We start from the raw sequence: 19,671 nt of genomic DNA, 5'->3' as shown, positions 1-19,671 counted from the left end.
GCCACTGAAAAGTGGACCTGGGACCACATGTAGGGCCCCACATACAGCCATGCATCTTGTGCCATGCAGCATGTGGTGTGGTGCACACAGTGCATGGATGTGCACATACTGTCCTCTTCCATTGCGGCATGTGCTGCAGCCCTTCACCTGGGCCACAGCACAAGCCGCAATGAAAAAGAACAATTTCAGCTGGTGGTCCTATCACAATTTGGGATTCTGAATGACTGCCTGCATGTGGGCGGTCTTCCGGCTGCCGTGATGTCGGGCAGCGGTCCCACCACCGGCCATCAGAATCAGGCCCCAAAGAGTTTTTAGATAGATTTAGCTCAGGTCACATTGAATAAAAGCAACCTTGCCAGCCCCACATGAAAATACCAATTTCATGTTAGGAACAGCAGCAAGGAGATGTCTGCACACCTGAATAAATAATTTCTCACCTGAAACACTACGTCTGCCATAATTTCTTTAGAAAACACTTGTACAAGCTATGACTGAGTATTATAGATTTGACTCTCATATTAGCCACGTGGCTACTGTGCCCTCATTTAAATACAAAAATCAAAATTAAGGGAGAATAGACCACTTGTCCTGTGTAACCAGGGTCTTAGTTAACGTGGGAGACCATTGTTGTAAAACCCCCTCATATATGTACACAGGCGATGGGCGGTATATGTTGGTTCTCCGCCTCAGTGTACCGTAACAGCATGATCAATGGGTCTTTTCCTTTGTCAATATGCTGACCTACGCATGGTGGAAGACCAACTGGTTTGACAGTAGTGGCCAGGAATAAAAAGAGGGCGTGCTCGTGCTCAGATACGTGAAGATAAAATTCCCTACGTCATATTTCGTGTGTCTTGTATTCCTGAGATTTGTGATGTGCGAAATTAAAAACACAGTCGTGCGTGTATGGACCCAGTTACTGGTCTATCGCACTGGTGGTGTTCAACATGTTTCAGAATCATGGGACCTCTAGAGGCTGTCGTCAGGACCAAAAGATCTAAGAGCTCATTCTGATTCTCAGTGTAGGAAAGGGGTGGTGTACTCACCTACCTGAAAGGAAAAGTATGAACAAATTCACATATTTGTAACATAATAGTTAGAAGTTCAGTAATTCTATGCTATAACGGTAGCAAGTTGTGGCCATCCCTGTGGGTCCATATTTGGGTAGGGACAGACAAGCGTATTTTTATTGCACTAGCTGATGTAGGACTAGAAGGGGTACATGGGGAGTGAAAGGGCAAGTAATTCAATTACATGTTAGAAATACCAGTGGGAAGTATATGTTTATAGGTATAATGCGCCGTAGCATCAGGTTAGGATGTTCCTAAATAACCATGAGGAGTAGGCAGTAAAGCTCTATGATATCATGCACTGCTTTAATTGTAGATGTCGACCATTCACTCATTGAGAACCAGAATTGGGTGGTAAACATTGAGTGTGCAATTATCCCTATGTATATATGCATGGTACCTTCGTCAGGTAAAGTAAGTAGGTAACTGTTCTCTAATTAGGCCGTGCATTGCCCCCAAATACAGATGCATTACTTGGCAAGTGCAGTTCTATCTTTACAAAAGCGTTCCAAGTGTCAGCTCGGCCAGTATACGGGGTAGCGATTCCTCCGTTAGGCCGTAGAGGCGGTAATCAGCTGCTGTCTTTCGCAGCGTGTGTCTCACGCTGATAAAATCAAATCAATGCATTAGTGTGTTTACTATGCTAGTGTCTCTAATAAGGCCGTGCATTGCCCCCAAAGCGCCACAGATACAGATGCATTACTTGGCGAGTGCAGTTCTATCATTGTAAAAATGCTCCAAGTGTCAGTTTGGTCAGTGTATGGGGTAGCGGTTCCTCCATAAGGCCGTAGAGGCGGTAAACAGCTGATGTCTCTTGCAGCGTGTGTCTCGCACTGATAAAAACAAATCAAGGCGATTGTGTGTTGATTATGCTAGCATCTTGTGAAAAGGAGCTGCTTTCCATCAATGTATTAACTAAAATAGTGTCCCTGTAAAGTTTAAATAAAAGTGCGGCACACGTTCATTTACCTCTGAAGTAGTAGGATTGCTACTCCCTCAGGACACCAGCGAACTAGGTATGCCTATTGCTGTGAGGAGAGGAGCGAATTAGTGGCCATTTACTCACTGTTTGTTGCCTCGTTGAATACACATCAGCGAGTCTTACTGGTTCATCCTTAGTCACTGCTTGTTCTATCTCTGAATGTGGTTCCCCGAATTACGTTGGGCCGTTCAGGGTCGCTTATCATCATCTGGGTGTGTAGACATAAATGAGGGACTATTGTTTGATAGTGGTTGGCAATGTTGGTTGGCATTCACCCATGGTGGTAAAAAGACTATGGGTAAAGTTTAGCAGAAGAAAGTTACAATGACTTTTGTGTGTCAATAAAGGCCTTTGAACTCCGGCTCAGGAGACGAATGGTAACATTTCATTCCTAGGGCCTTGAGTGGTGGTTGAGTGAATATTGCGGTTTTCAAATTAGATAGGATAGTGATGTAGGTAGTAATAGTCTATGACTGACTGAAAGTCTGCCGCATGTCTCATTCTTTTCTATGTTGTGCCCTTATCACGAGGTGTGTGGCATGTGTTCACCTCGTCATTTTTAGATTAAAAAGTCACTGGGTAGGGATCTTCGTGTGGGTGCCTGTTCTTGAAGAGGCCTTCTTTGGGAAAAGGATATTAAACTGGTGTTGGCGTCATGTGCCTAAGCTAGTGAATGCCAGGGGATATTATTTCAGTCCTTCTTTGTCAGTTTTAAGGCGACGGACCCAACGTTGCTCTTTCTCATACAGTACTCGTTCAGCCTTGTTATTCGTGACTAATAGGGTCTCCAGAACTACCCAATTTATGTCTCTGGAAGATGATTTGTTTCTATGAAATGTTTGCTCATCTTCGTGGTTGCCTTTCTTTATGTGACATTGCTTCTGTGTTCTATAATACGTTGCTCGATCTTGCAACAAGTCATTCCTATATATTTCAGTCCGCAAGGGCAAATATTCATGTACACAACATGTGTCGTGTTACAGTTTGTATGGTAACGTAATTCCCAGTTCAGGTGTGGGAGAAGGTATAGGTTCTTGGTAACTTTTGTCAGCTTGCATATGGACCAGGAACCGCTTGGATAATGTCCTGTTATGGGATTTAAATTCCATGCTGACGTTATGGTGTCTCTTTTAATAGTGATCCCTGGTCTTGGGTGAACTAGGATATCGTTAATGTTCCTGGTCCTTTTGTTGGCGAATCTTGGTCTTGGCCATTTCACTGTATTGAAGTAAGGGTCCTCCAATTCCTATTAATGATCTTTTTCGCTGTGTTTGATGATGTGTTGTACGTAGTAACACATGTCAACAGGTCCTGCGGTCCTTCGTGTTGCATGATTTGCAACACGTTCTCTCTGGGCTGATTTCGAGCTCTTTTGTGGCAATGTTCACGTGCTTGCTATCCAGGTTCTTTGCTTGGTCCTTATAGTCTTCCAAGTTGCTGCAGTTTCGTCTTAAACGCCAAAAATTGTCTGTAGGGCAGATTATCTCTCAGAGGACGAGGATGGAAGCTACTGTAGGAGAGTATACTGTTTTTTGCAGTTGGTTTATAGTGAGTTTTAGTTCGTAGTGTGTCTTTTTCCAGTGGAGATGGTAACATCCAGAAAGTCCAGTTATTTCTTATCTGCGTACAAGTGAAGTTGAGGCAGTCGTCCCTTGTGTTTATCCAGGTTAGGAACTCCTTAAGCGCTTCCTCAGTGTCTTCCCAAATCATGATCACGTCGTCTATGTAACGCCGCCAGAGTTTAATGCCCCCATGAAAGGGGTTGGTTTGGGTCTTTATATGTTCCTGTTCGAAACTGCTCACGTACAACCCAGCCACACAAAGGGCGAATGTACTGCTGATTGAAGTACCATTTGTCCTAATATGGTGCCTTCAAACTCAAAGTAGTTCTCAGTGAGAGCTAGTCTGCAGCACTTCAGCACGAAGTGCCTGGGTGTTCTGTGGTTCCAGTCTTCAGTAAATAAGATGTTCTCCGAGGTGTCTAAGGTCTTCTGTTGTGGGAGGCTTGTATATAGAGTTTCTACATCAAGACCTACTAGGAGCATTGTCCTTTCATCATAAGGCTCTCCGTCCAGTAGGTTCAGAAGGTCACGTGTGTCCTTAAGGTACGTAGGTGTTTTCTGCACTAGAGGTTTCAGGAATTGATCTGCAAATTGAGATAGTGGTTCCAGGACAGATCCGATTCCTGACACTATTGGGCATCCTGGTGGTGGAGTCCTGTTTTGTGAGACTTAGGTAGAGAGTAAAAATAGGGCACTCTCTGCGATTTTGTCTTCAGAAAATGCGCCTCATGTTTTGAAATCCACTGGTTAATTTCTGCCTCCTCTACCATTAACTCAATAGTTTTTTGTAGTCTTTTTGTTGGGTTGGTTGTCAGTTTTCTATAGAACTTCCGATCTGACAGGAGGTCAAGGCATTGTTGATTGTATCCTTGTTTAGTCAGAAGCACAATCGCTCCTCCTTAACAGCACATAAAGGAGGAGCGATTGGGGCACTTTGGAGGCAATGCACACCTAATTAGAGAACAGTTACCTCCTTACTTTACCTGACGAAGATACTGCGCATACATACATAGGGATATTTGCACACACAATGTTTACCACCCAATTCTGGTTCTCAATGAGTGAATGGTTGACATCTACAATGAAAGCAGTGCACGATACCATAGAGCTTCACTGCCTACTCCTCACGATTAATTAAGAACATTCTAACCTGATGCTACTGGGCATTATACACTAAACATATACATCCACATGTATTTCTAACATGTAATTGAGTTACTTGCCCTTTCACTCCCCATGTACCCCTTCTAGTCCTACAGGAGCTAGTCCGTTAAAAATACGCTTGTCTGTCCCTACCCGAATATGGACCCACAGGGAAGGCCAAAACTCATAGAATTACTGAGCTTCTAACTATTATGTTACAAATATGTGAATGTGTTAATACTTTTCCTTTCAGGTACGGATACCACAGATCTGACCAAATAACAAGGGTGGTGAGTACACCCACCCTTTCCTACACCGAGAGCCAGAATGTGCTCTTAGATCTTTCGGTCCTCACGAAAGCCTCTAGAGGTCCCTTGAGGCTGAAACATGGTGACCACCACCAGTGTGATAGACCAGTAACTGGGTCTATACACGTGCAACTGTGTTTTTAATTTCCCTCATCACAAATCTCAGGAATAAAAGACACACACGATATGACCTAGGGAATTTTATCTTCAAGTATCTGAGCACGAGCACGCGCTCTGTTTATTCCTGCCCACTACTCTCAAACCAGTTGGTCTTCCTCCATGCGGAGCTAAGCATATTGACAAATGAAAAGACCCAATGATCATGCTGTTATGGTACACTGAGGCGGAGAACCAACATATACCACCCATCGCCTCTGTACGTACATGAGGGTTTTTCACAACAATGGTCCCCCACGTTAACTAAGACCCTGGTTACACAGGACAAGTGGTCCATTCTCCCCCATTTTGATTTTTGTACTAATCATTGGTATCTGGATGGATCACAGCTTCTCTTTCCCTCTTCATTGATGTTTTGAGAGCTCATTTAAATACAACATATATCTCTATGGATGATGAAGACAGCACACACCTTCATAGTTAAAAAAAAGTCAAGATTATACATTTTCTTTTTGCAGAAAATGTTAACAGTGATGGCTTAAATGAGTTAAAGATTCACTTCAGAGAGCCGGTGTGACCTGTAAGTCAAAAGTTGAAATCCCTACATGGAAAGATGAGTTTTTTATCCAAGTTAGGTAAACTCTAAGCAACTTAATTTCGAGTTAGTGTCTTTTATTTACATACACATAAAAGAAGAAAATTGATAAGAAGCAATATACAAGACCAAGCTAATTTTAAATGCAGGTAGGTTATATTTGTGCATTAATTACACATCTCAAGGCTGTCGCTGTTAAATAATAGTAGGGCCTGGTGTGGAGGATATATATTGCCATTTTTTCCCCTGCATTTTACATCACACATTTGTTATTTATAATGTATTAAAGCAGAGAATACAAATGTAGACTCATCCATGAGGGCCCCCCCCTTATTTCCCTAGGACACTCCCAGAGAGATTGAAATACTTCAAAAAACAAAACGCACTTGTCTTGGCCAAGAAGGGACACTTAGCCAACAAACTATGACTTGTTAATGTAATTAGGTTTTGAGAAGCAGAGTCAGTTAGAAAGGAGGCAGGCATCCTATAAGATTAGCATCTCTCTATAGAGCACTACATGCACATTTTCTTGCATAAGACAATGACAAATGTCATAGTTACAGTGTGTTTGAAAGGACATAGATTAATCAGGTCCCATGCTGTCAGTCACACTGCATGTGCAGCTTAATTTGTTGCAAGTAGGAGGAAAGTGTATGCTTGGAGTGCCCTTGAAGCACTGCTTCCTCTTGGAGCAGCGTCATTTTGGCTCCCCCTTTAATTATTGATTTGGCAAGGTATATTTTTATGTATGGCCTCATGTATTTGTGTGACTTAACATTAATAATGTAATGTAGTGCCCTTGATCAGATACAGACGGTGCATTTACAAGTAATCACGATTTATATGTGTGTGTACATTACCGCTTTCATTTACACTAAAAACAAACTGCAGTTCTCAAATATATCTGCATATATGTGGTTTGAATAACCTTGTTAATCTTTATATAAGCATGTACTCATTTGTATAATACTTTGCATTTATTTTTATAACTGAAATGTATCCATTTGAATGGTGTTTTGCATCTATATGTGATGGTATACGAATCTGTAATCATGGAATTACAATGTGTATTGTGATGCTTGTTTTACTAAAGTTTACCAAAGGTCTTAAGCATTTAGATTTCGTAATGTTTAACCTTCAACATGAATATTTCCTTCAAGTGCAATGTTTTTCTTTCCTCTGCAGGTGCAATTGCCTAAGATACTGATTAAAGAAAGGCACATTGTGTGAAATATATAGGGAAACTTGAAAATGAGGAGACAGGTGGTACCCAAGGACGTTCTGAATGAGTGGACCAAAGAAGCGTGCCTCAAGCGTAGTTGCCAACATATATTTTGTTAAGGAGGAAAATAAGGAGACCTTTGATATGGGATTCTAGAGGGTTCTTTCTGTGGGTATAATTGGGACCCACATTTAGCTTTATTCAGATTCCTTATAGAAATGGAGATGTGCAGACCTCTTTGCTACATCTCTGTTTTGTGGCTTCAAGCTATACAATATTCTACAGAAGTTCTGCCATACTCACACCTTTCTACTTTATCGGCTCTAATTAGGGTTTTCCCTATCTAGCAATAATTAGTGTAGGTTTAGTAATGAAGAATCAGATTTTCCTTATGCATCATAGGCAGGAGGTCTAAAACTTCCAATCTACTCATCAGGCTTTATTTCTCATCCTTTGCACTGAGGCTACCTAAGACCTCATTTAATTTCTGGTATTGAGGATATCTTCTTTCCACCAGTTTGTTTTTTCTTTAATGATTCTGTATTTTTATATTATGTTTCTGAGTTTGATTTATATTACTTTGGCTCTGAATTGTTTTATAAATCTATACTTAATCCCATTTTATCACTCTGAGCTTTACTGGGTGATCAAAGAGGTTATTCTGTAATTGTAAACTGCAAATGATCCTAGCTCCTTTTATTCTTCTGGCACACAGATTTTCTTTACAGGGAGTGGGCAAAGGAGGCCTTACTATTGTGAATTGTCACTTGGTAGAAGGAGCTGAATTCAGGTCCATTCAGGCAGCGGAACTTCTCAAAATGTGAGGATGTGTGTTGTTAAGAGATTCTGAATATACAAGCAAGTGTGGCCCTTCTATTTGTTGTGGCAATTTCAGCTAATTTGAGGGCCATCCATGGCAGGATTAGGTCCTCACTGGTAGAAAGACTGGGCACAGTCTATTTTTAGTAATTCTTAGCATTTGTGCGAAAAATGTGCTTTAAAATGCACCATCCCATTCCATATTTTCAAACGTTTCATTTGGGAAAATGCCCCTGCACCAGCATTGACACAATTTAACTCACACCCTTCACTCCCTTGCTCTTAGATATGCAGGCCTGGTTTTACGCATCACCACTTTTAAAGATAACTAGCTGCCACTGCTTCACTCCAAACCGAGGAAGGCCAAGGGTGAGTTAAACACACAGCAGCAGAAGTTTGAAAGTGTGTGAGCCTGTGGGACTTTCTCCTGTGACACAGGTTAAGAAGGACCTGTTGACTCCTACTGATCACTACACGGTATGCTGCCACCATTGTGCTCATGCTACTTAACTCCTGGTGAAGACAAAAGCATTCCAAAACTATGAGGGTAGCACTTTGGATGCTCTTGCCAGGCCAATAAGGCCACAATCATGAGATAGGCCTATGTCATGGTGCACAACCATGATTTGTGTTTGCCTATGGCAACAAAATCAGAATTGGGGATCCTGACATCAGTAAAATTGGGCACTCAGAGCTGGGGTGCACTCCTGTTATCATGCAGAGGACTATTGTGTGCATGTAAAACGGAGGTATACTGTTCCACACCGAGCATGCACTCATATGAGCAAGTGCACTCACCCACCCAAAAGTGGCATGCCTAATCACTGGGCTTGCTCCTTGTTGGGGTAGTGCTGCAATGCCAAATGAACCTCATGGGAGGGCACTCTATCAGAGATCTTTTAATGGCCATTGGGTGACTCAGAACCCTATTAAATTGATAGCCCCACAAGGCCTATAGTCAATTTTAGTTCACGTTTCTCCAATCTTCCTACTCACTGACTGGAAATACACTCAAATTCCCAGGCACACACTGGTGATTAAAAGATCTCTGATAAAGCGCCCTTTCTTAGGGTCAGTAGGCATTTAGGAGCAAACCCAGTGATGAAACATGCCTGCTTCGGGTGAGTGATGGGCGATTGCTCCTAGAGGCGCATGGTCCCAGTGACTACATACAGAGTCCACTGTGAGTCTGCCATAGTCAGTGTGGAACAATATACCTCCTGTTTTATGGGTAAAGAATAAAGGAGACTGAATACTGGACCATAAATCCCTGCATCCTCCCATGTATAGATAACTAGATGGATAATCAGAATTCACACCCATGCCCTAGGTAAAAAAAAAAGCCTAGGCCTATCAAATTTGACCTTTAGTCACCTTTGTTCAGCTTCAAAAATAAAGAAAGTTAAACGGTGGCTCACACACAAAACAGCAGATTCAAAGTGAAATTGCACCAATAAAGCTGCCTGCTCTTCCCACCTTTGGACTGGCCTTGTCCTCTGCTGAACTTACAGAAGCTGGCACAATCAATCTTTCATAACTGGAAACTGGGTGTATTACTGTGCAAATATACTCTTAGAACAAAGAACTGTTGATATTAAATACCAAAGTGAAAAAACAAAGATATGATGCCACCTGTATGAACCTATTTTGAGTTCGCAAACAGGCCGATTCACATAATTGGTCAGTTTGCGTGTGCAAAAAAAGGCTTTTCCTATGTATCAAGCCCTATTTTGTGATTCGGTAACCTGTTACTGAATCGCAAAATGGGAATGTGATTCAGTATTTGGAATGGGCGTGTTTATGGCATCCCTTCCAAATTGCGAATTGCAGTGGTATTTATGATTTTTTTTTTGCTGTGAATGTGGTCACAAAACATTTGCATTTCACCACCACCTTCAAGTTGGTGGTAACCCTTTGTAAAATGCGCAAAGGGAAAGGGGTTCCCTAGGGAATAGTTCGTCTTTCACATTATAGAATTTGAGCAACATGTTTTTGTTTTGCCGGGCCCCGGGGGAAGTAGGTCGCATACCAGTCTTTCGCCGGGGTCATTCGAGTAGGGGATAGGACCAGGCAGGGGAACGGGAGGCTTTAGAGGGTGGGTATAGGAGCACAGGGGAGGAAGGGAACTTCTTCTTCCTGCGCTCGGCATCTTCGGGGGGGGAGAAGTTTTCGAAGGAGGAGCAGTGTGGGAGTTTAGTGTTTAGCTATTGTATTAGGGTTTCCTAGTGTAGTATTACTTTTTGGGGGTAGTGTCCTTGAGACTGTGGCAGTAGCGGTCCTTCGGCAGTTTTGTGGATCACTGGTCGGTGGTGCAGAGGAGCGGCGAATGGAGGCGGATCCAGTAGGCGTAGCGCCGGAGGCGGTAAGGGAGGCCCTGTTGTTGCTGGGGCACGCGGGGCGGGAGGATCTCCTCCGGCCTGGCGTCCTCGGGCAGGCCTGGGTCGGCTTCACGAGGACGCCGCGCGCGGCCTCGGCCGGGGTGGCGGCGGCGGTCCTGGCATGCCAGGAGGACCAGCCGCCGCGGGAAGGAGGTGAGGCAGTGCGAGGGCGGGCAAGGCTCGGAAGGAGCCAGCCCGCGGGGGCAAGAAGAAGAGTCTGCCCCCGCGAGTGGTTTTTCCCCAGTTAGAGTTCGTGGGGGTAGGAGCGGATTTGCAGACTGGCCCAAAGGGGAGCCCGGAGTTGTTGGGGTGGAGGGGGGGACCGGGCGGGGGGCCCTGCGCAGATACAGCAGGCAGACGGGGAGGTTCCTGGCTTGGTGTCGGAGTACATGGAGGGGGAGGGGGGGGAAGGGAGAGGGGGGGTCTTGACAGTTACCCCGGCAGATCACAATAAGGGAGAAGGAACTTTACAGGAGGCAGGGAATTGGGGAGATGTTCCCATGGACCTTTCCATGAGTTTCAGGGCAGGCACCCCGGCCCGAGGGTATGTGGGTGGACCCCCGCAGGCCCATTTCATAGTGGACAAGGTGGTAGATAGGGCCCGCATGGAGGTGGGTGCACTTGACTGGCTTTGCCCGCCGGGCAAGTGTGCCCAGGGTTACTGCCCGCCCCCTCCCCTCCCGAGCTGGGAGGCGCTAGCCTGGGAGGACCGGGTCAGGGAGCAGAGGCTCATAGTGCAACTTAATGAGGCACGCTGGGCGGAGAAGAATGCGGCCAGGGTAGGGGCAGTATGGGAAGAAGAGGCTGAGGGGCCCCCTACTCCCACGTCTGAGAAGGAGAGATGGGCTGCGCAGGAAGATGAGACCAGGTCGGTTAGGAGCACGAGGGGAGGGGTAGGTCGAGGTGGAAGCCAGCAGTGTCAGTCAGGGACGGCCAGGATGGCTTTGAGACCCGATAGTGCCGGGGCCAGCCCATGTTGGAGCGGCCTGGGGGGTAGGGGGGACACCAAGTCGTCGGATGTCGGCAGAGTTCGGGGTGGTCCGGCGGGGCGCATGACGGCCCCTGGACGCCGGCATGAAGCAGCAAGGCGGTCCGCGGCGGCCATCCCTCCGGCGCGGGAACGGGCAATGGCGTCGGGGGTGTCTGCGAGGCGGGGAGCGAGTGCAGTGAAAAGCAAGGGAGTGAAAAGGGCAGTGAAAGAGGTGATGTGGACGCCTGTGGACGTGGATCCGGTGGTGGAGTTGGATTACGAGGATGAGAATGATGAGCTTGAGGAAGGGGAGGTGCGGGATGACAGTGACTGGACTGGGGGTGAAGGACAACAGTAGGCTTGGTGTTTTACAGGTGCCTCAGACATCTAAGAGCAAGTATAAGGTGGACGCGGCCAAGGTTTCTACCCCTAGAGGACGGCCTGGGGAGCTGCACCCATCGGTATCAGGTGAGGGCTCTTGGTGGGCAGCATGGGATGGGGGGCCAAAGGGGAGTAACAAGAAAGCGTGTAGATCCGTAGGTGTGGGAGAGGTATCTGTCCCGGTTACGGAGGAGGCACCACAGGGGGAGCTGCCTGTGGGCGATGCGAGAGTGGGGGCAAGGCTGTTGTTACGGCAGGGGTTCAGACTGACAAAGTGGATGGTAAAGATGACAAGGGTGATAAGGCAGAGCACAAACATCAGAAGAAGCTCCCATACATGGGGCTGGCTATGCCCCTAGGCTCACACCTGTCAGATAAAGTTAAGGGTAGGATTTGGAGGCACGAATATGTGGATGTTTTCAAACTGCTGCACAGGGAGGTGCAGGCCAAGGAGGGTTCAAAAGAGGAGGAGTGGGAGTTGACTAGGCGCTCAGGGTACCAGTGACTATGGAAAACTGGACGTCCGTGTTCCTCATTTACGCGAGCATATACTGTGTGAAGCATGCCGATAGGGCCATAGCTTTGTTCAAATACATGGACATAATAAGGAAGGCGCAGATGTAGTTTGGTGGTTTCGCATGGCTGAGCTACGCTGAGGAGTTCAGGACCAGGGTTAGTGCGAATCATGACAAACACTGGGGTGAGGTGGACCAAGAGCTGTGGATGCAGTGGATGGCACCCACACATTCATCGGCGTCCACACATACTGCGAGCGGTTTGCCTGTGGCGTATCTGTCTTTTCTGCCGCGTCCCGCCCACGGTGGGGCAGGGGGAGGGACTGCCACAGGGGCCGGAGTTACTAGACAGGCCTCAAAACCAGGTAGTTACAACACAGGCGCTTGTTGGAGTTACAACAGGGGGTACTGCTCGCGCTACCCCTGTAAATTTAAGCATGAGTGCTCCAAGTGTGGGGGCAAGCATGTCCTTACGCAGTGTCTTACTCTGGTCATCCCCTCGGAACAGTGGCGGAACGCGAAGGGTAGGGGACAACCTGGGCAGAAGGGCACCTACACCTGTTAGGTTGGAGGCAATGGACCCGTGGCTCTCGTGTTACCCAGATCAGGAGGCGGCGTTGAGGATTCGGTGGTTCACGGAGGTCTTTACGGTAGGGTATCAGGGTCCCAGGGTGCAGAAGTGGGCAGAGAACTTGAAGTCAGTGAAGGAGCTGCCAGGAGTGGTGGCAGCCAAATTCAAGAAAGAGGTGGAGGAAGGGAGAATAGCGGGCCCATTTACTGACTGGCCGGCCGACAATCTTATCATTTCTCCGCTGGGGGTAGTGCCCAAGAAGGAGGAGGGGGAGTTTCGGATGATACACCACCTGTCATGGCCGGAGGGTCAGTCCGTGAATGATTTCATTTCTGAGGAGGATTCGAGGGTGCTCTATGCGTCCCTGGATTCCGCGATCCGCCTAGTGCGAGTGTGTGGGTCGGGGGCGGAAATGGCCAAATGCGACATCAAGTCAGCCTTCCGCCTGTTGCCAATACACCCAGCGGATTTCTCACTCCTGGGGATGCAGTTTGAGGGGGCCATCTATGTGGACAAGGTTTTGCCCATGGGATGTGCGATTTCCTGTGCGCTATTTGAACTTTTCAGCACCGTCTTGCAATGGGTTTTCACGTGAGGCAGCGGCCACCGGGACGTCACCCATTATTTGGATGATTTCCTTTTTGTAGGGAGATCCCAATTGGGGGACTGTGGCAGGGCTCTGTCCAGTTTCCAAGACATGTCCAAGCACTTTGGCATTTCCCTTACTCCCGAGAAGACGGCGGGCCCCGGTTGTGGTCTGAAGTTCCTGGGAATTGAGCTGGATTCCGTTCACTGGCTGTCCAGGCTTCCTGCGGCAAAAGCGGCGGAAATTCGGGAGTGTCTCTTGCGGGCGATTGGGGAGAAGAGGCTTGCTTTGAGGGCGGTACAGCGGTTGCTGGGTTTCCTGAATTTCGCTTGCAGGGTAGTCAGGGCGGGACGGACGTTCTGCCGGCGGCTCGGCATGGCCATGTCGGGGCAGTGCTTCCACACCACAGGGTTCGGATCTCCATGGGGGTGCGAGCAGACTAGAGGACTTGGCTGACGTTTTCGACAGATTTCAACGGAGTGTCCCTGGACTTTGATGAGGAGAGGGCGGTTTGGCAATGTCAAATTTTTTCCGATGCAGCTGGGCAGCTGGTTTTAGACTATTCTGGGATGGTATGTGGTGCGCAGAGAGCTGTCCGGCTCACTGGTTGAAGCAGGGGAGGAGCATTGCCTTTTTGAAGTTCTTTCCCTTACTAGTGGCGCTGGAGGTGTGAGGTTTGGAGTTCCAGAATAGAGCAGTTCTTTTCCATGTTGACAACATGACGGTGGTGGAGTTGGTTAACCGCCAGAGAGCCAGGGATCTGAGAGTGCTGAGGTTGCTGCGGAGTTTCATGTTGAAATGCTTGCGTTTGAATGTGTTTTTTAAAGCCAAGCATGTCCCTGGAGCGAATAATGACATTGCGGATGCTTTGCCTCGTTCGCAGTGGCAGCGGTTCCGGTGTTTGGCACCAGGAGCAGATCAGTGCAAGACCGAGCTGCCAGACGGCATCTGGGCCTTGGAGGAGTGAGAGTGATCGGTTTGGTGGAACATTCCATTGCCGACACCACGAGAAGGACATATCAGCTGGCTTGGGCGGAATTTGGCTCGTTTATGGGGTGGCATCAGGATTCTGTTCTAGGGGACAGTGCAGTGGTGGAGCAGGGTGTTCGGCGGTTTGATTTGTGTTGCATGGACAAGGCGTTGACTGCTGCAATGATATCTGGAAAACTGGCAGGAGTGGCGTTTTATTGTAGCTTGTTTTTGGGGTTTGATCCTACTAAGGATGTGATTTTAAGTAGGATGCTCCGAGGTTGGGGTAGGGAGAGGCAGAGGGGGGGTGGGATGTTGAGGGAAGCAGTTACTTTTGAGTTGTTGGTTCGGCTGGTGGGGGTGTTGCCGGAGTGTTGTTATGACTTGTTTGAGGTGCGGATTTTTCGGTTGTGCATGGTGTGGATGTTCTTTGGGGCTTTTCGGGTATCCGAATTGTTAGGCACAAGGTCAATGGGTGGCAGGAGGTATGATGAGATCTGTTTGGATGGTTGGCGCTTGGGGATTTGGCTGGGACACTCGAAGACGGATCTGTTCAGCCGGGGCAAGTGGTTCTGGCTGTGTGAGTCAGACAGTGTGAGTGTGTGTCCGGTGACTGAATGGAGGCTCTTTTAGGCAGCTTTGCAGGACAGGCAGGCAAAATCTTCTGTCATGAGTCCGGGTCAAGGTTTACGTCTGGCCAATTGCTGGCGGTGTTGCGGATGGCGTTGCGGAGTCTGGGGCTGGAGCCGGCTGGTTTTGGGACTCAGTCCTTCCGAATTTGGGCTGCGACAGCCCGGTTGGGGTGGTCCTGGGATAGGATTCGTCAGATTGGGAGGTGGAAGTCGAGGTGCTGTGAGTGGTATATTAGGAAGTGAGCGGCTGTTTGGTGGTTGGGTTTGTGGGGGTTGTAGGTTTGTTTTAACATATTTCTCTTTCGTAGGTTGCGTGGGTGGACCGGGGACCAAGACGGTCACCTGGATCGGGGGGCATTCCTTTGTGCACTGGGCGTCGAAGTACGCAGAGCAGCAGGTGTACGGCGGTAACCTGGGACTCAAAGGACAACAACGTGAGGTGCACTGGTGGGGAAAAGGGGGGATGCGATGGGGGCACTATTGCCTTGGCTCGCAACGATGGTTCCACAAAAAGGATGCCCGGACTTACTCATAATCCACTTGGGGAGAACGATTTGGTACAGCTGTCGGGTTTGGCGCTCTTGCAGCTGATGCAGAGGGATTTGGAGGTACTGAAAACGAGGCTTGCAGGGACTTGCAAAGCCTGGACCGAGTTTGTCCCCAGGAAAGTGTGGAGGGGAGCAATGAAGCATTGAAAAGCCCGGAGGAAGCTCAACAGAGCGATGAGACTGTTTTGTGGGGACAAGGACATAAAGGTTATCTCTCACACGGGTCTACGACTGGAGGAACCCTTACTGTTCAGGGTGACGGAGTGCATCTTTCTCGTTTGGGGAATGCGTATTATATGATGGAGATGAGGGATGTGGTCAGTAAGCTGTGGAACGAGGTGATTTGGTGTTGTCCATCAGTGTGAGTGGGGTGTGGCAGGAAGACGCACTGTTTTTCAATTCCTACTTGGGGGGGTGGGGCAGGTAACCGCCCTACAGGGGGTTCCCTGGTTGGTGATTCTATGGAGGGGTTGGGGGGTCAAGAGCGGGTGCACCCATCCCTCGGGGGGAGGGGGGAGATTGTATGAGGTGGGGAGCTGGAGGCATGACTGCAATGCCAGAGGATTCGGGGCAGGGTGATGGGTGATTTGTGGATATGGATGAGGTACGGAAGGAATATGGAGCGGTTGGAGGCATGAGTCAGAGTGGGTGAAGAGAGCGAAACAAGGAGGAGTGTATGGGGGTTTGCTGTTCTTAATGTTGTTGTTATTGGTTATTGTTTAGTTATGCAGCCTGGTCCTAATAAATGGCCTTTTACGCTTTAAACATCTGCGTGGTCTGATTTTTGCGCGATGCCGGGCCCCGGGGGAAGTAGGTCGCAGACCAGTCTTTCCCCGGGGTCCTTCGCGCAGGGGATAGGACCAGGCAGGGGAAAGGGAGGGTTTAGGGGGTGGGTAGGAGAGTGCAGGGGAGGAAGGGAACTTCCTCTTCCTGCATTCGGCATCATCGAGAGGGGACAAGTTTTCGAAGGCCATCCACCCACCCTGCAGTTTATGGGTTTGAGGCTTGGGTTGGTTTAGCGTGCCAGTTTAGGACATGCTGTGTTAGGCGATTCTATGGAGGGGTTGGGGGGTCAAGAGCGGGCGCACCCATCCCTCGGGGGGAGGGGGGAAATTGTATGAGGTTGGGAGCTGGAGGCATGATTGCAATGCCAGAGGATTCGGGGCAGGATGATAGGTGATTTGTGGATATGGATGAGGTACGGAAGGGATATGGAGCGGTTGGAGGCATGAGTCAGAGTGGGTGAAGAGAGTGAAACAAGGAGGAGTGTATGGGGGTTTTCTGTTATTAATGTTGTTGTTAATGGTTATTGTTTAGTTTTGCAGCCTGGTCCTAATAAATGGCCTTTTACGCTTTAAACATCTGCGTGGTCAGATTATTGCACGATACTCCCTGTTATGCCAATATAGCAACAATATAGAACATTTACCCTGTTGCAGTTTGTGCATTTAGGTAGAGAAGCAAACCATGATTCTTCTTTTACCCTGGTTTGTATCAGGCAAGCAACAAAAACAGTGCAAAAGTGAATTTACATCAGTATAGCACCAGTGTCACTGCAGTGGTGGGTCGTCAAGAGGGGCATCAGACCGCAACCCTGGCACCTGTGAGTCACCACATACTGTCCCTTTCCTCTGCCCATGGTGCTCATTATTTAATCCAGCATTCTTCATGAAACCCAACATTCGTGTTTCATGTGCATGTGTTAGCCCCCTCGGCCTCTCCAGACTCCTGATGACAGGATCAGGAAGGGAGCGGGGGGGGAGGAGGTGTGGCATGTAGTCAATACAGAGAGATGTTTAAAAGCAAGACAGTCTGAGGGTGGATATCCTGATTGTACATGTCTGAGGGACATAATACATCTATAAATCTCCCACACAGGCACCAGCTATTTTATTTAGCTAACATACTGTAGGTAGAACAGTACATGTGATACAATGGGTCTGTCAGGGTCCACATCAGTGCACCCTTGTGCCCAAGGGGGGTCCAAAAATAGTTTCATGCTGTGGTCTTGAAGCTGTTTTGAGCTTCTGCCAGAGCGGTGCTTCCAGCCCTAACAGGAGCTGGTAGTGTGCTTGAGGTGAGTCTGCCCTTGTTAATCCTGACCATGCTGCTCTATTTGGATCCTCATTTCCAAGACATAAAGGGTGTCTTATTTGCCCCAATGTCTAGTGGGGGTTTCCTTTCCCATTGCTGCCATGAAGGAATAGCCAGCAGCTGAAGCAAGCGAAGTAAAAAAGTTTTTTTAAAAAGCAAGTGTTGCTGCTCTGTTTATGTGTCAGTAAGATTATGAGTTTGTGTGTGCGTGCATGTGTGTAAGCATGTTTATGTGTTAATGAGGATGAATGTGAACTAGTGAGGTCTGAGTGAGTATGTGCCTAAGAGTGTTTGAGAATAAGTGAGTGAAAATCAGTGAGAGTGCATGGGAGTGAGTGGAATGAGCAAGTGAGAGTTAATAAGTGTAAAACACTTAGGGCCATATTTATGACCCAGTTTGTGTCACTCTTTCACCACGCAAAGTAGTGCAAGAGCGACACAACCCTGAAGTCATACTTTTGAAGCCACCAATGCCACTTTGCTTGGATTTGAATGGCTCGATATATATATATGGAATAATGCAATGCACTGCAAATCGCAGTGTTACATTACTCAGCAGATGGGAGGTGTTCCATGGGCATTGCGTGGGTGTTCCTACGCAACTCCCATGGTTTTTTAGGCATTCCCAGATTTACCAAATTTCTCCTTGTTTTTTCCTCTTTCTATTCGTGATGCATTCTGCACCAAACAGAAAATGGGTAAAGCCTCTCAGGACTGTTTTTGTTCAGGAAGGCACCCCTGCTATCTAGTGTCATGGTAGTAATTCTTGATATATTGGTCACCTAAGGTAATATTCTGCTGCTGGTGTAATGGAGGTAAGTCTTGGGCTCAAGGAGGGCAACCATAGGATGGGGGCAACTCGTGAGAAATTGGGACCCTATCATGTTTGAGGTAATCTTTAACATATGCGTCATCCATGATATGAAACAAAATCAATGGAAACAATCTGGCACTAGCATATTGTACATAATTCTTGGCATATGGTATACGCATTGTGCCCATTACAAAATGCTGGCAATTGCCTACTGGAGCAAATTCTTAACATACGGTGGCGGGGATTCATGGCAAATTTAGTAAGGAAACTTGTAATATATGTTGTACTTTATTTGCAAAAACCAGGAAAAACAACGTTACATGTGTGCCCCCTGGCTTTAAATCAAGCTAGTATCAAAACTGAGTTAAAAATACACTACTTGATCACTTTTTTCCCTCCTAAACTTTTCTAGATGATGTAAGGCCAACTTCACTCTCTCACCGAAATTGAGCCTCTGTGCTTTCAATGATCACTGGCTGCCAGTGGTGTCACGTTAAAGTAATAGGGCACTTGGTGAATATTGTTATACACAGATCTGAGAAATCAAATCTGTCATAGGAAACATGAAGCAAAAATAACCACGACAAAAAAGACTCACCTTCATCATTGACTTCACCATTTGTCCGAAAGGTAACTGGAGCATGTTTCCAATAATTGGCAGAGGTGTCGGGCCAGGGGGCAGCGCCCTATTCCTGTACATTTTATTCCATGCTAAAGTAAGAAACAGGTAGGAAATCACGAAAGCCAGCAAAAGAGTCCACACCCATCCAAGATCCATGATAAAATGCTTCCTTTGCTGTTTTGCATTAATGCGGATCTAACTGAGACCAGCAGCTTTATACGACCTGAAAACCTTGGCTCACGTTGTCCTGTTAGGTCACATGAGGCTCTGTCAATTTGTTTGCATTGCAGAAACACAAACATTCTGTAACGCACGACATCTGATACCAAATATGTGCCTGACCCACCCTTGTTCCAGTCTGGCAGAATCCCCTGGGTTTATCGTTTCCACATTGCCCCATCGTAACAATCCGGCAAAGATCAAATCAAGGTCATGTCACAGCACTGTTTGCAAATGTTGAGAACTCGTTTCATAATTATGAAAAACATGAACCGAAAGAGCGCGGTCCTTGGAGAAAAGTTGGCACTGGTTACCTTTTGCTGCAGAGCCAAGTCGTACACTTCGTTCACCCTCACTGCTTGGTTTTATCATAGATTGATGACATCTGTCTGATCAGTAAATACAACCGTGCCTGGCTAACCCATGATTTAACTCAGAGTGGGGTCAAGCGCTGAGGTGAGCACACAAGGGCCACTGGGGTATAGTTAGACCACTGACCTGAAGGAGGCCTTCATGCCCCCTCAGGCTGCACTGAAGGCCCCAGGAGGGTAAGC

The 19,671-nt window shown here is 47.3% G+C and overlaps 1 protein-coding gene across 1 annotated transcript in view; it reads right to left on the bottom strand.

Annotated features, from left to right (window-relative positions):
• LOC144781942 (cytochrome P450 2G1-like) overlaps positions 1 to 19,096 on the bottom strand; it is a 410,077-nt gene extending 390,981 nt beyond the window's left edge. The window contains exon 1 of the mRNA XM_078661035.1: positions 18,875 to 19,096. Within this exon, the coding sequence (XP_078517161.1) occupies positions 18,875 to 19,054 (180 nt within the window). The 5' untranslated portion in view covers positions 19,055 to 19,096. The remainder of the gene's footprint in view (positions 1 to 18,874) is intronic.
• Between the last annotated feature and the right edge of the window lie 575 nt (positions 19,097 to 19,671).

This window comes from Lissotriton helveticus, chromosome 9 (assembly GCF_964261635.1).
Source record: "Lissotriton helveticus chromosome 9, aLisHel1.1, whole genome shotgun sequence".
Lineage (NCBI taxonomy): Eukaryota > Metazoa > Chordata > Amphibia > Caudata > Salamandridae > Lissotriton > Lissotriton helveticus.
Note: the sequence above shows the minus strand (reverse complement) of the source record. Positions and strands in the feature narration are given on the sequence as shown.